We start from the raw sequence: 13043 nt of genomic DNA on the forward strand, positions 1-13043 counted from the left end.
GTAATTTGATGAGATGAAAATCTGACAAATCAAAGTTTGGAAATTAACAAAACAATTGTGATTGGTTTAGTATTACAGTTGGTACTTGCAAAGTAAGGTCTGCTTCTATACAATAATTATTAGATTTTTAATAAAATATCAATGAATTCTTGCTAAAAGTTCAGTCAAGAGTTTGAGAAGAAAAATCTCATGAGTTTGAAAGTACCTACATCTGGGGCATGGCAGTGCCTCCGCCAAGTCTAATTATTTTGTTAAAAGGATTTAATACATACATCTAACAGCTATGTATTTCTCATATGAATACTTGGAATAAAATGAACTACAAGTAGGATGGTATGTAATTTTGTCTTTCTTAAATTTTGAGAAAATATAGAAGCAATATCATAATTAAAATTTATATTTTATTATTCTAATACCTAGATTTAATTAATATTAATACATAATTGTCATGTATATAATCTACATAAATTCTGTGTCTTTTCTAAACTTTAGTTGAATTAGGTAGGTAGTTGAATAATTACACTTTACAACTGTCATGTCTTGCTACCTAGCTCAATAAACGTTATCTAAATTATAAATCGTATTATTTAAACATAATAGTGGCGACGAGACGAAAATTTAGTGAAAATGGATCATAAAGCAGTGAAGTTTGGTGAATTTAATCCAAAAATCGACATATGGGACAATTACATTGACCGGTTAAAGTTTTGTTTCGAGGCAAATGGCATCATGTTGGATGGCGCCAAACGAGCGAATTTCTTTACTGTGTGTGGAGCGGAAGTTTTTGAGACGTTTTTGGCGTTAATTACACCAAGAAAACCGACTGATGTGACATTTGTTGAAATAGAAACAATCTTAACAAAACATTATAGTCCTAAACCAAATGAAATTTCCGTGTCATACAAATTCTATACACGTAACCAAAATACAAATGAAACTGCGTCAGATTACATTGCACAATTGCGAAAAATTAGCTCCAAGTGTAATTTTATGGACTTAGAACGAATGTTACGTGATCGGCTCGTCTGTGGTATGAAAGATCGCGGCCTACAGTACGATCTTTTGAAAAAAGATAACCTACGTTATCAAGATGTTATAGATGCTATGTTAGCCGCCGAAACTGCGGGAAAAGATTGTCACATGATTCAATCTTCTGTCAATATAGAAAGCAGTAACACAAGTACAAACAATACATCTATAAATTCACCAGTGGAGGCCATGGATGTAAATGCTGTACAGCCCAGGGCTAGCTCGCGTTTATGTTACCGGTGTGGTGATCGTCATGGTGGTGAATGCAGATTTATTAACGCTGTTTGCCGATTCTGTTCTAAAAAAGGACACATTGAAAAAATATGCTTAGTAAAGAAAAAATCTTTTAAGAAGAATATAAATTTTACTGAGGAACCAGATATACGCTTGAATGGAATTTACAGCATTCAATCTGAGACTAAAATACTGCCTTTTGTGGTCGAATTGTTATTGGAAGACATCCCTGTGGTATTGCAAGTAGATACAGGAGCGAGTTTTTCATTAGTAAATGAATACACTTGGAAGAAGATAAAATATCAAAACAAACAGATTACTCTTCGACCAGTGTCACTTACTCTACGCACGTGGACAAACACACCAGTGATTTTACTTGGTCAAACAACACTTCATGTTCAGTATAGAAATCTAAAATGTAACCTAAATGTAATCATAGCAAAAGGATGTGGTCCTAATCTTCTAGGACGGGACTGGTTGAACCCGCTGAACATAACATTGAACATTAATTGTATATCAAGCAATGATCTTGTAAACATTGACAAGACTATTTCAAAATATAGTGAAATCTTTGAGGACGAGCTGGGTACATTTACTGGTGACCCTGTTACAATACATCTTAAACCAAATGCTACACCTAGATTTCTGAAAGCTCGTCCAGTACCATATGCCATCAAAGCTAGAGTAGAGCAAGAAATTGACCGGCTAGTGGCAGAGGGGGTACTACAACCCTTATCTTTTTCTGAGTGGGCAACACCTGTTGTGCCAATAATAAAGAAGTCAGGGGATATCCGGCTATGTGGAGATTACCGTAGTACTGTCAATCAAGCTACTGAATCGGATACTTTTCCTATGCCGACAGCCAATGAGGTATTTGCTACAGTGGCAGGTGCAAAGTTTTTTACAACATTAGACCTCGATCGAGCATACACACAAGTAAAAGTTACTGAGAGTACAGCCAAAATGTTAACTTTAAATACATGCAAGGGCCTATATTCAGTTCATCGGTTACCATTCGGAGTCAAAGCATGCCCTGGAATATTTCAGAGACTTATGACAGCATTACTGGCAGGAATCCAGGGTGTTTCAGTTTTAATTGATGATATCATAGTGAGTGGTCCTACAATACTGATTATGCAACAAAGACTTGACAATGTTTTAAAACGTATACAGAAAGCTGGATTCCATCTTAACAAGAATAAATGTAAATTTGCTCAAGAAAAAGTAGAATTTTTAGGTTTTGTGATCAATGGAGATGGTATACACCCAGCTCCAAGTAAAGTGGAAGCTATTTTAAAAACACCAGAACCTAAGAATGTACGGGAGTTGCAAGCATTTTTAGGCCTGTATAACTTTTATGAAAGGTTTATACCTCATAAGGCAACAACATTGGAGCCGTTACACAGACTACTAGATAAATCTCAAACTTGGAGATGGACCCAAAGAGAACAGGATGCATTTAATAAAGCAAAACAGTTGCTAACATTTGAAACAACATTGGTTCATTATGATTTGAATAAACATGTAATTCTAACATGTGATAGTTCCGAATATGGCGTTGGAGCAGTGCTATCACATGTTATGGACGAGGGACATGAACGGCCTATTGCAATGAGCTCTAGGACATTAAATGCACATGAGCGAAGATATTCACAGTTAGATAAAGAGGCTACTGCGATTATGTTTGGCATAAAAAAATTTCACAATTATATAGCTGGCAGACAATTTACAATAGTGACCGATCACAAGCCGTTACTAGGAATATTTGATCCTAAAAGACCTATGCCATCCATTTTATCACCTCGGCTAACAAGAATCGCTATAGCATTAACAGCACATGATTATAGTATTACTTATCGACCTGGAAGTCAAATTGGCAATGCAGACAGTTTAAGTCGATGGCCGCTACCAGTCCCAGAGCAAGAAGATCAATCTTTGTGTGAAGTATTGCTAATGGCAGAAAAGGTGGAAGATTTTCCCTACACAGCTCATGAGATAGCTTCCGAAACTACAAAAGATCAGACACTTTCACGAATTGTACATTTCTTAAGATGTGGATGGCCAGGCAAAGTTACTGATAGGGATCTACGAACATATTGGTTGCATAGAACAGAGTTGTCTTTACAAGATGGATGTATATTATTAGGATGCCGCGTTGTTATACCACCATCCCTTCGACAAACCGTCCTACGCATGCTTCATACTACTCATAATGGAATTGTTCATACCAAGGCATTGGCTAGGAGTTATGTGTGGTGGCCACAATTGAGCGACGACATAAGTCGACTAGTTCAAAATTGCACTAAGTGTCTGGAAAATAGACGTATGCCTGAGAAATCGTCTCATGAATGGATTCTTCCATCAAGACCGTGGTCCAGAATACATATAGATTTTGCAGGGCCATACATGAATAAAACATTTCTTATAGTAGTCGACGCTTTTTCTAAATGGCCTGAAGTTTTTATTGTAAGTAGCACAAATTCTAGAACAGTGATTGGCCATTTAAGAAATTTGTTTGCTACTCATGGTATTTGTGAAACCTTGGTCTCAGATAATGGTACTTCCTTTGTATCTCAAGAAATGAAATTATTTCTAGAATCAAATAAAATAAGACATGTGACGTCAGCACCTTACCATCCTGCCACCAATGGCTTGGCAGAGAGGATGGTACAAACTGTAAAAGACAAACTACGCAAAATACATGGACCATGGGAAGTTAAAATACCAAATATGTTATTAGGCCTACGTGTTACACCATGCTCTTCTACAAATAAGAGTCCTTCAGAGCTTTTAATGAATAGACGCCTTCGTACTGTCATGGATACTTTGCATCCAGATAATATACAACATAGAAAAATAGAAAGTCAAGTAATAAAAAATGCACAGCAGAAAAACAGACAAAGTAATATAGGACAAAATGTAATGTATAGAAATTATATAAAAGGACCAAAATGGTTACCTGGCCAAATCAAGGAAAAAGACGGTCCATCCAGCTATAAGGTACAAACAGGAGAAGGAACCGTCTTAAGACGACATATGGACCAGATTATTAAAGTAAAAGAGAGTGAGAACCTACCACCAACAAATGGAACAAGTGGTGGAAATAATGAAATAATTGATGATACAGAGACAGGGGATGATGATAAAGCCAATCAGGAAGAAGAAAATCAGTATGAAATAGAAACAGACCCTATAATTGAAATACCGAGTGCTGAGAAATGGGAGGAGATATTAGGAATACCTAAATCAGCAGAGATTGATATGCCCGGAGGAAAAATTAGAACAAAAAGAAATGTTTATCATAAAGGTCCATATTATAGGCCGAGTCGTTCTAAGGAAGATGATGGTTAAATTTATGTTTATGCTATGTATATCTTTTAAATACTTTGCTATTGTATTTGGGATTTAAATTTGTTACTTACTTATTAATTAGTAGTTAATTAGTAATATACTTGGGAGGAAGGTATGTCATGTATATAATCTACATAAATTCTGTGTCTTTTCTAAACTTTAGTTGAATTAGGTAGGTAGTTGAATAATTACACTTTACAACTGTCATGTCTTGCTACCTAGCTCAATAAACGTTATCTAAATTATAAATCGTATTATTTAAACATAATAATAATATAAAAAAAACCATACAAAAAGATTGAAATAACCATCACATAAAGAAATATATCATTAATATATAATACAGAATGACATAAATAGGTTATGCTACACTAAAGTTGAAAATGTACTAAGTATGAAATATAAATGCCAGAGTGCTTTTAGGTAAGTATCTATTGATGTTTAATAGGTTGCCCTGTCGACCCTCATACTGTAGCTTTAAATCACTGGACAGGCAGGACAATACATGCAGCAAAAAGCGACCAGCTAATCTGGTTTGTGTTTGCCAAACTAATACTAATATTATAAATGCGAAAGTAAATCTGTCTGTTACCTTTTCACGGCTAAACGGCTGAATTGATCAAGATGAATTTTGGCATAATGGTAAATGGGACCTTAGAGCAAGAGATAGGGTACTTTTTACCCTGTGAGGGGGTGAAATATTGGTTGAAAGTTTGTATGGAAAGTCCTTCATTTTTAGAGTTTAAAGTTTGTTCATGAATCATAAAAAAAAACAATTTGATGTGATTCCAGAATTATTAAAATTCAGCCCCTAAAGTAATGAAATAGGGGTTGAAAGTTTATATTGATTTCCACGCAGAAGTGGCGGGCGTCCAGATCAGACTGGAGACACCCCACCTCCCATATGACAGGCAAGGTGAGCAACTGTGAAACAATTAACCATGTCTTTAACAAGATCAATAATATAATTATTATCTTTTATGGTCATATCAGAAAACCTTTGTTAAGTGTAGTGTCAATCCAACAATAGCCCAATGCATTGACCAAAACCCACAATTTTAGTTTAGCTATAGAAATTAACTGTGGTATTGAAGTTTTGTTTGTCAACCAGTATAGTATAAGTGGAAAGAGCACAGCTCAGCCTACTTGATGACAAGTGGGAAACCACCATAAATTACTGAGCAATTCACACCCTATAACCAGCGGCGTGCACAGGAATGCACTATAGGTACAAAATGGAAAATTTCTTCCACAATACAGGTTCATAATTTTCTCAGAGTAGGCAAGGCATTTTTGCATCTATGGTGTGCATGCCACTGTCTATGACACAAAGCTGGTGGGCAGCAGAGCATAGGGGCAATAATATTTAATAAATAATTCCCATACATGTCAAGAACAGAACCACTGCTGTCATCTTAAAAAAAAGAATTAGTAACTTGTTAGACAGTAAACTACTGTTTGAAATAATTGAACAAGTATTGTTTTAAAACACTTTTAACTTTTGTGTAGCATAATAATTTTATAAACATACTAAAATTATCATGGGCCTTTGATCTTGTATATTGTTTGCGGGAACTTGTTTGCAGGCTTCTCGGCAGTTTCAAGTGCCTGCTTGAGGTTCTTTTCAAACACTTTCTTGGCGTCACAGAAGCCTTGCTTTGTTTTACCAAAGGAATTTGGCCCGGCTGATGTTGGTGTTTCCCTGTAATTAACAAATATTTACTGAGACAAAATAATAGTAACATAATCCATCAGTTTTTACATATTTTCAATTCAGTTGATTTGAGCCAGTAGTTTATTCAAACAAAAAAAAAATCTAATCCTCTATAAAATATTACTGATTATTGCAATTTATTAGTGGGGCTATCCAAAAAGGCCACATACAATCTGTATCATTCACCAAAAAATCATTACAATTAGATCAAACACATTCTAGTTTTAATCTATATTTAAAAGTCATGTTTGTTACACTTATTATAACTCAAGAACAGCTGAACCGATTTTAGTGAATATTGATGTAGAGGCAGTTTAGAACCAGGACTTTAGGGTAGGGATAGGGAAGAAAGCACATAAGACAAATAAAAACATTCAATGTGCAGTGCTTTAAAGTCAACTATTTTTATGTTGACAGGTTTGTCCTTTTATTTTCCAAAAAGTTAAAACTCTAATAAATTGCTAAGTTTAATATAAGGTATAACAGACCTTCCTATATTCCGCATCCTCATTTTAGCTTCAGCAGGCATCTCCTCAGGTTCATCATCGTCATCATCATCTCGGCTAAACACTGATGCTACAGTGGGTTTGTGCACCGCAGACTTGGAACTTGCGCCGAGAGTCATTTTGATTGGAGCTTTAGGTTTAGAAAAGCCCATAGATACTTTGCTGATGCGCGGAGGGGGAGGCGGTGCTGGTACCTCCTCATCTGATCCCTCCCAACTGTCAGGGGAATGTCTTCGTTCATCTACAAATTAAATGAAATTTCTTTTATTTTCAGTAGGCTCAGAACACTTTAATATCAAGTTTGTCCGTTTGTAGTGATTAATATCAGCAGTGGCAAACTTTACAAATGTATAATTCAGAAAGTGTAACTGCGCGAACTTGTACTTGAACTAACAGCATAGTGGGGGACACTATGCCACTTTTTGTTCAATATGTTTGCCGATGGCTGTACATAGTTGAATTTTTCATATACATCTGAGCTCTCAAGGCTGCCAGGAGCATGCCAAAATATTTTGCCAGCCCTATCACCCTATAGTTACAACACTGGCTAGCAGTATTAAAAATTAAAACATGATCCATCCTCTGTATGGACAAATACATACCAAGTAAATACCAGCGAATAAGAAAACATCTCTGTACTTACCTTCAATCTTGTCCATATTCCTACTACTGCGTAGTTCATCGCGCGCGTGTCTTTGAGCTGGAGGCGAAGACCTCGGCCGCCTTGGGGACCTGGATCGCGACCTTCGTTCCTCACGCTCCTTGTGTCCTCTGTCCTTCCTATAATCATCACGCGACGATCGAGACGACCCTGCCAATGCGAAAACACTGGCAAAGATAAATAATATATAAATCTGAGTTGATTTATACTATGCTTTGTCAGTGATGGTTAGGAATTCATGGTAAATAGTGTGCTACATTCTAATACCTTTATATCCTTTGAAGCGATCGCTCATCTTTGTTATAATTTTATATTCTCAAACAATTTTTAAAGATCAATATTACAAATAAATTGCATTTTCTATTTCCTCTGGCAGAAAAGTCAGTCTCAGTCAGCCATTTGCATTTTCCTAAACCCAAAGACAAGAGAAGTACGTAGGTTTTCGCGTTCGGTTTGTGCATTCTACAACATTTTGTACGTTTGTCGTTTGATGAATTAACTCTAAAACTATTTATAATTACACGTTTTAGTAATTATTAATAGTTTTAGAATTGTGTAACATAATGTAATGTTTATTAATTTTGTAAAATATTCACATACTTTTTATGAACTAAATACTTTTCGTTTAAATTATACAGCAAGAGTGTTTAAATTTTGCAGAATTAAAACGCAAACCATAGACCACGAACGAATACAAGCTAATGTCAATGTCAAAATTTGTAAATAAATATTCGAAAACGAAAATGTCAAACTTTAGAGGTTAAGAAAGAGATTATTACAAAACAGATTAATTTATTTTATATTGACTAAAACAAAGCTTAAAAGTACACAATTTATTCGTAATGTTCTTTTTACAAAATACAAAAAGATTTATAAGATATATTACCTGTTTTCCACGTCAATGTCGATGTAAATCTGACGCAGCGTTTGAATCTAAAAAACACCGCATAAAACATGGTCCCAGCTTAAAAGATTTCATTATTCAGTCTACAGGAGCGTCTGATGTTCCTAATCATCCTCCTCACATACCTTACTTACCGGAAAATTATGGAGATACCTCAAAAAGGAAAGTATATTTCGATGTGTATGGATGTCAGATGAATTTAAGTGATACGGAAATTGTGTGGTCTATTTTGCAAAAGGAAGGGTTTGAGAAGACTGAGAAAGAAGAGGAAGCTGACATTTTCCTCGTCATGACTTGTGCTATTAGAGAAGGAGCTGAGAACAAAATTTGGAATCGTTTGGACCATTTGAGAGGTTACAAGAGAAGGCGGTCAGTCTCGAGAAATCGTCACAAGCCAATTAAGATTGGTATTCTGGGTTGCATGGCCGAGCGACTGAAAGAGAAATTGATTGAGAAAGAAAAGGCTGTTGATGTTGGTATGGCTTTAATATACTTTTAAAACAACTCAGTACTCAGTTTCAATTATATCTATAAATACTAAAAGTACCATTTCGTAAACCTACTAAATTTAAGTTTGTAATTTTTTATTTTTGCAGTAGTGATAGGTAAAAATGTATATGTTAATAATTTAGCTTAAATGGTGAAATATTGTTTCATTTCCAAATTATCTTGTTTTAAGAAGGTTTAGTAATTCCTTGGCTAGGTATTCATCTAATTTCTTAAGGTTTATATATTTTTATACAGGTATTCTTTTTTACATAAATTGAGCTTCTATTTATATTTTATAATAGTAATCCTTGTATTATAAAATTTTTATTTAAGCTTTTATGTAGGAAGACATCTTCCAACTGTCCTCAGTTGCGGGCCCTGACAGCTACAGAGACCTGCCCCGTCTCCTGGCGCTGACGGAGAGTGGCCAGACAGCTGTCAATGTGCTGCTGTCCCTGGATGAGACCTATGCTGATGTGGTCCCTGTCAGGTTGAACCAAAACAGTGTTTCTGCTTTCATGTAAGTTAAGTCACACATTAAGTATTCAGTTAATATATAACCAAACTAATTGCTTTAAAAAATAATAATTAATTTTAATATTTGCCAACTATCTTCTAAATATGACCAATACTCTCATTACCCCATGATTAGTTAATAAAATTTTAATAAAAAAAAATACAACTGACTTCAAAACCTTAAAACGCATCCACTAAACTAAAAAATGATATCATAATATTATTATGTTCTACCTGCTGATCAGTTTCAAGACAGCGCTAAGCTGGTGTTATATAAGCTTTTACTGAAGGACAACATGAAAGGGAACTGTGTGAAATACCTAAAAATTTTAAATATTTACAGCTTGAATACCTCATCAGTTTAGCACCATTTTCACACTGATTAAAGAAAATCATAGCAATCAACTTGAGGACCTCCTCCTTTATAAATTTGGTTAAAAAGACTTAAGAGTGACAATAGTCCACCATGTGAGGCTGGAACCTATGACCTCTCAGTGTTGAGTTTGGCCCCTTTACCATTGAGCTAGTGAGATCCAAAGTAATATACACAATATGAGGGTTTATTAGTTTGGAACTCTTTAGAAATTCTAAGTATGAGCTTTCTTTCACACCTTAAGTGTGTTACAATTGATACACAGGTGAAATGTTCAATTTTGTTAGAATATCAAATTATTCCTCATGATTTGTTTATTATCTACTAATATTTGGCTCACTGCTGAGCTCGAGTCTCCTCTCAGAATGAGAGGGGTTAGGCCACTGGCCCAATGCAGTTTGCTAGACTTCACACACATAGAGAATTAAGAAAATCTCTGGCATGCAGGTTTTCCTCGCAATGTTTTTCTTCACCGTTTGAGACAGGTTACATTGGGTTAATAATTAATTGTTGCAGTTTGTTGCATTGTATAGTGCAGTGTGTTTCTTATATGTTTTTTGATAAAGATAATTGTATATTTGCATGGTCAGATCAATAATGCGCGGTTGTGATAACATGTGCACATACTGTATCGTGCCGTTCACGCGCGGCCGCGAGCGCTCTCGTGCGGCCGCCTCCATAGTGGACGAGGTGCGCCATCTCGCGGACAGCGGCGTCAAGGAGGTGACGCTGCTGGGGCAGAATGTCAACAGCTACAGGGACGTCACGGAGCAGAGCGGCAGAAGTGACACACAGTTGGCTACAGGTGAGTACGTATTGGAAAATGCCCCACTGTTTATAGCTTTTGTGGCTATGGATCATAAAGATCTGTTTTTCATACATTGGGTTTTGAGTCTTCCAAGTAATCTTCTATAGTAGTCTGAAGATGGAAAGTTGGTAGTTTTACTGGATTGCAAAACTCAGAAAATATGTTTTTTTAATGAGTCTTGTTATTGTCATCAACTTCTTATATCAAAGTCAAAATCTTCAGACTCTGATCCCCTCATCAAGGAGCAGAGAAGTTCTGACAGTGAAGTGGGTTACTTACTATAAATGATAGGATGATGATGTATATTACTCTGACACAAGATATTCTTATCTATACTAATATTATAAAAAGGATAGACTTGATTTGTTTGTTTGCACTAAATAGGCTTGTGCTATAGGCAATATTTTATCCCTGTATTCCTACGGGATCAGTAATTACGCGGGTGGAAGCACGTGGCATCTGCTTATGCTAGTGTAAAATAAATTCCTTTCTTCTAGGTTTTAAAACTGTATACAAAAGCAAGAAAGGTGGCCTGAGGTTTGCGGATCTTTTGGACAAAGTGTCGTCAGTGGATCCTGAGATGAGGATAAGATTCACAGCTGCACATCCTAAGGACTTTCCTGATGAGGTAAAGTTTAGTGTAGCTGTTATTTTCAAAGTCTGATAATAAGTAATACGAGTTTTGTGCACTGCCACATACTTGTAATTTACTTTGTCATTTTCACAATTTTAGCACTATATGTGACATGACTCTGAAATACTCTGTTTGTTTGGTTGTGTTTGGTAGCCAGGTCTCAAGTTAATATAATACAAGTTATACAATCCAAACTAAACATTTAACGTCAATGTTTCTAATCTGAACAGCTAAAATGTGAAATGCTCTTCTGGTTATTACTGCCAACTTTGCATATATTCTAGTCAAGTGCTTCTCATATTAGATCTCATCAATCATCGTTACTTTCCATCAAGCAAGATTGTAGTCAAGTGCAAGCCTTTTTGCGACGAAATGTGTGATTAACAATTGTTTTCAGGTGCTGCAAGTGATATCGGAGAGACCAAATATCTGCAAGATGCTGCACCTGCCCGCCCAGGCCGGCAGCAGCTCGGTGCTAGAGCGCATGCGCCGCGGTTACTCGCGGGAGGCCTACCTGCGGCTCGTCGCGCACGTGCGGGCCGTCATACCGGGAGGTAGGGGCCGGGGTAGCTCAGAGACACAACTGTTTCCTGTTAGCTTACAGAGTAAGAGAGTATGAGTTTGTTAATCTTGTTCATACAGTGGGGCTATCCACGGACATGATCTGCGGCTTCTGCGGCGAAACTGACGAGGAGTTTGAGGAGACGATGACTTTGATGGACATCGTGGACTACAACGTGGCCTTCCTCTTCCCTTACAGCATGAGAGAGGTACGTGTAACTCTTACTCTTGTCTATAATAGATTTCCACTAGTTGAATACCACTTTTACCGGTTTAGATCTGGTTTGCTTTGCAATAACGGGATAAAAAGTAGCCTGTGTTAAATTTCATCTAAATCTGTGCAGTCATTGAGACGTTTGTAATTGGTAATAATCATATAATCGTGCCGTGCGTTAAACTTTTAGCATTTAGCTGGATTCATTTCCAGACCATTTACGAAGTCTTCATCAAAATAAGCGGAGAAAAGTCATTTCGTGTTATTATGTATAGATTTATTTTTTGATAATGTGACCTGTGTGCTGTCTAATGTGTCTTAATTTTCATCCAGTTTTGTTTAGCCCTACTGGAATTATGAACGGTTTTAAAATACAAACTTTGATTCATACATCAGATTTTGAAAATTCCACATCAAAGTATCTCCTGCTTTTTTTAAAAAAAGCTGTAACATTTTCAGAAAACTACCGCCTATCGCCGTTACAAAGACGACGTACCTGACGAGGTGAAGAAGGAAAGACACGCCCGAATGATCGAGATATATCGCAGGAAGTGCCAAAGGCTGCACGAGGCAGAAATAGGGAATGTACACTTGGTTCTTGTTGAAGGAATTGTGCCCAAAACTGGGCAAATTTTGGGCAGAAATGAACACTATATAAAAGTTGTGTTTGATGATGTAGAAATACCTTCCGGGGAGGGAAATAGGGGGGTGAAGCCTGGGGATTATGTCGGGGTTAGGATCCTATCAGCCAAGTCTTCTGTTCTGACCGGCGTAGCGTTGTACCACAGCAGCATTGGGGAGTTCTATAAGGATTACGGATGGGCTGATCGTGGTTTGTTAAGGGAACAGAATGCTTAATATCAAGTTAAATTCCCAAATCCTTTAATAAATAATGTTATAAAGTTACATATTTCAAACTACAAGTAGAATAGTAAGTTGTAAATACAGAATTAAAATGTTTTTAATGTATGATCATGTAAATATTTGTTATATATTAGTACAATAAATCGGAAATGTAACATATTTTTTTAATTTTTAAAAGACTGAAT

The 13043-nt window shown here is 36.2% G+C and overlaps 2 protein-coding genes across 2 annotated transcripts; one reads left to right on the top strand and one right to left on the bottom strand.

Moving 5' to 3' along the window:
• Positions 1 to 381: 381 nt before the first annotated feature.
• LOC112044080 (PEST proteolytic signal-containing nuclear protein) lies at positions 382 to 7901 on the bottom strand. Its single transcript, XM_024079813.2, has 4 exons — positions 7763 to 7901; positions 7478 to 7645; positions 6817 to 7075; positions 382 to 6316 (listed from the first exon to the last, which is right to left on the bottom strand). The coding sequence occupies exons 1-4, from the start codon at positions 7788 to 7790 to the stop codon at positions 6154 to 6156; spliced, it is 618 nt and encodes a 205-aa protein (XP_023935581.1). The 5' UTR covers positions 7791 to 7901; the 3' UTR covers positions 382 to 6153.
• Positions 7902 to 8226: 325 nt separating this feature from the next.
• LOC112044102 (CDK5RAP1-like protein) lies at positions 8227 to 13013 on the top strand. The gene is made up of 7 exons (XM_024079846.2): positions 8227 to 8875; positions 9258 to 9408; positions 10368 to 10582; positions 11083 to 11213; positions 11617 to 11773; positions 11862 to 11989; positions 12454 to 13013. The coding sequence occupies exons 1-7, from the start codon at positions 8338 to 8340 to the stop codon at positions 12850 to 12852; spliced, it is 1719 nt and encodes a 572-aa protein (XP_023935614.1). The 5' UTR covers positions 8227 to 8337; the 3' UTR covers positions 12853 to 13013.
• Positions 13014 to 13043: the final 30 nt, after the last annotated feature.

Source organism: Bicyclus anynana, chromosome 19 (assembly GCF_947172395.1).
Source record: "Bicyclus anynana chromosome 19, ilBicAnyn1.1, whole genome shotgun sequence".
NCBI lineage: Eukaryota > Metazoa > Arthropoda > Insecta > Lepidoptera > Nymphalidae > Bicyclus > Bicyclus anynana.

Bases quoted from the DNA above. Each gene is read 5' to 3' on its own strand.
- LOC112044080 (XM_024079813.2), bottom strand. From the start codon at position 7,790: ATGAGCGATCGCTTCAAAGGATATAAAG. The intron at 7,076-7,477 runs GTAAGTACAGAG...TTTAATTTGTAG, and splicing joins GAATATGGACAAGATTGAAG to ATGAACGAAGACATTCCCCT. The intron at 6,317-6,816 runs GTCTGTTATACC...TGTTAATTACAG, and splicing joins AGGATGCGGAATATAGGAAG to GGAAACACCAACATCAGCCG.
- LOC112044102 (XM_024079846.2), top strand. From the start codon at position 8,338: ATGTTCTTTTTACAAAATACAAAAAGATTTATAAGATATATTACCTGT. The intron at 8,876-9,257 runs GTATGGCTTTAA...AACTGTCCTCAG, and splicing joins AGAAAAGGCTGTTGATGTTG to TTGCGGGCCCTGACAGCTAC. The intron at 9,409-10,367 runs GTAAGTTAAGTC...TTGCATGGTCAG, and splicing joins AACAGTGTTTCTGCTTTCAT to ATCAATAATGCGCGGTTGTG.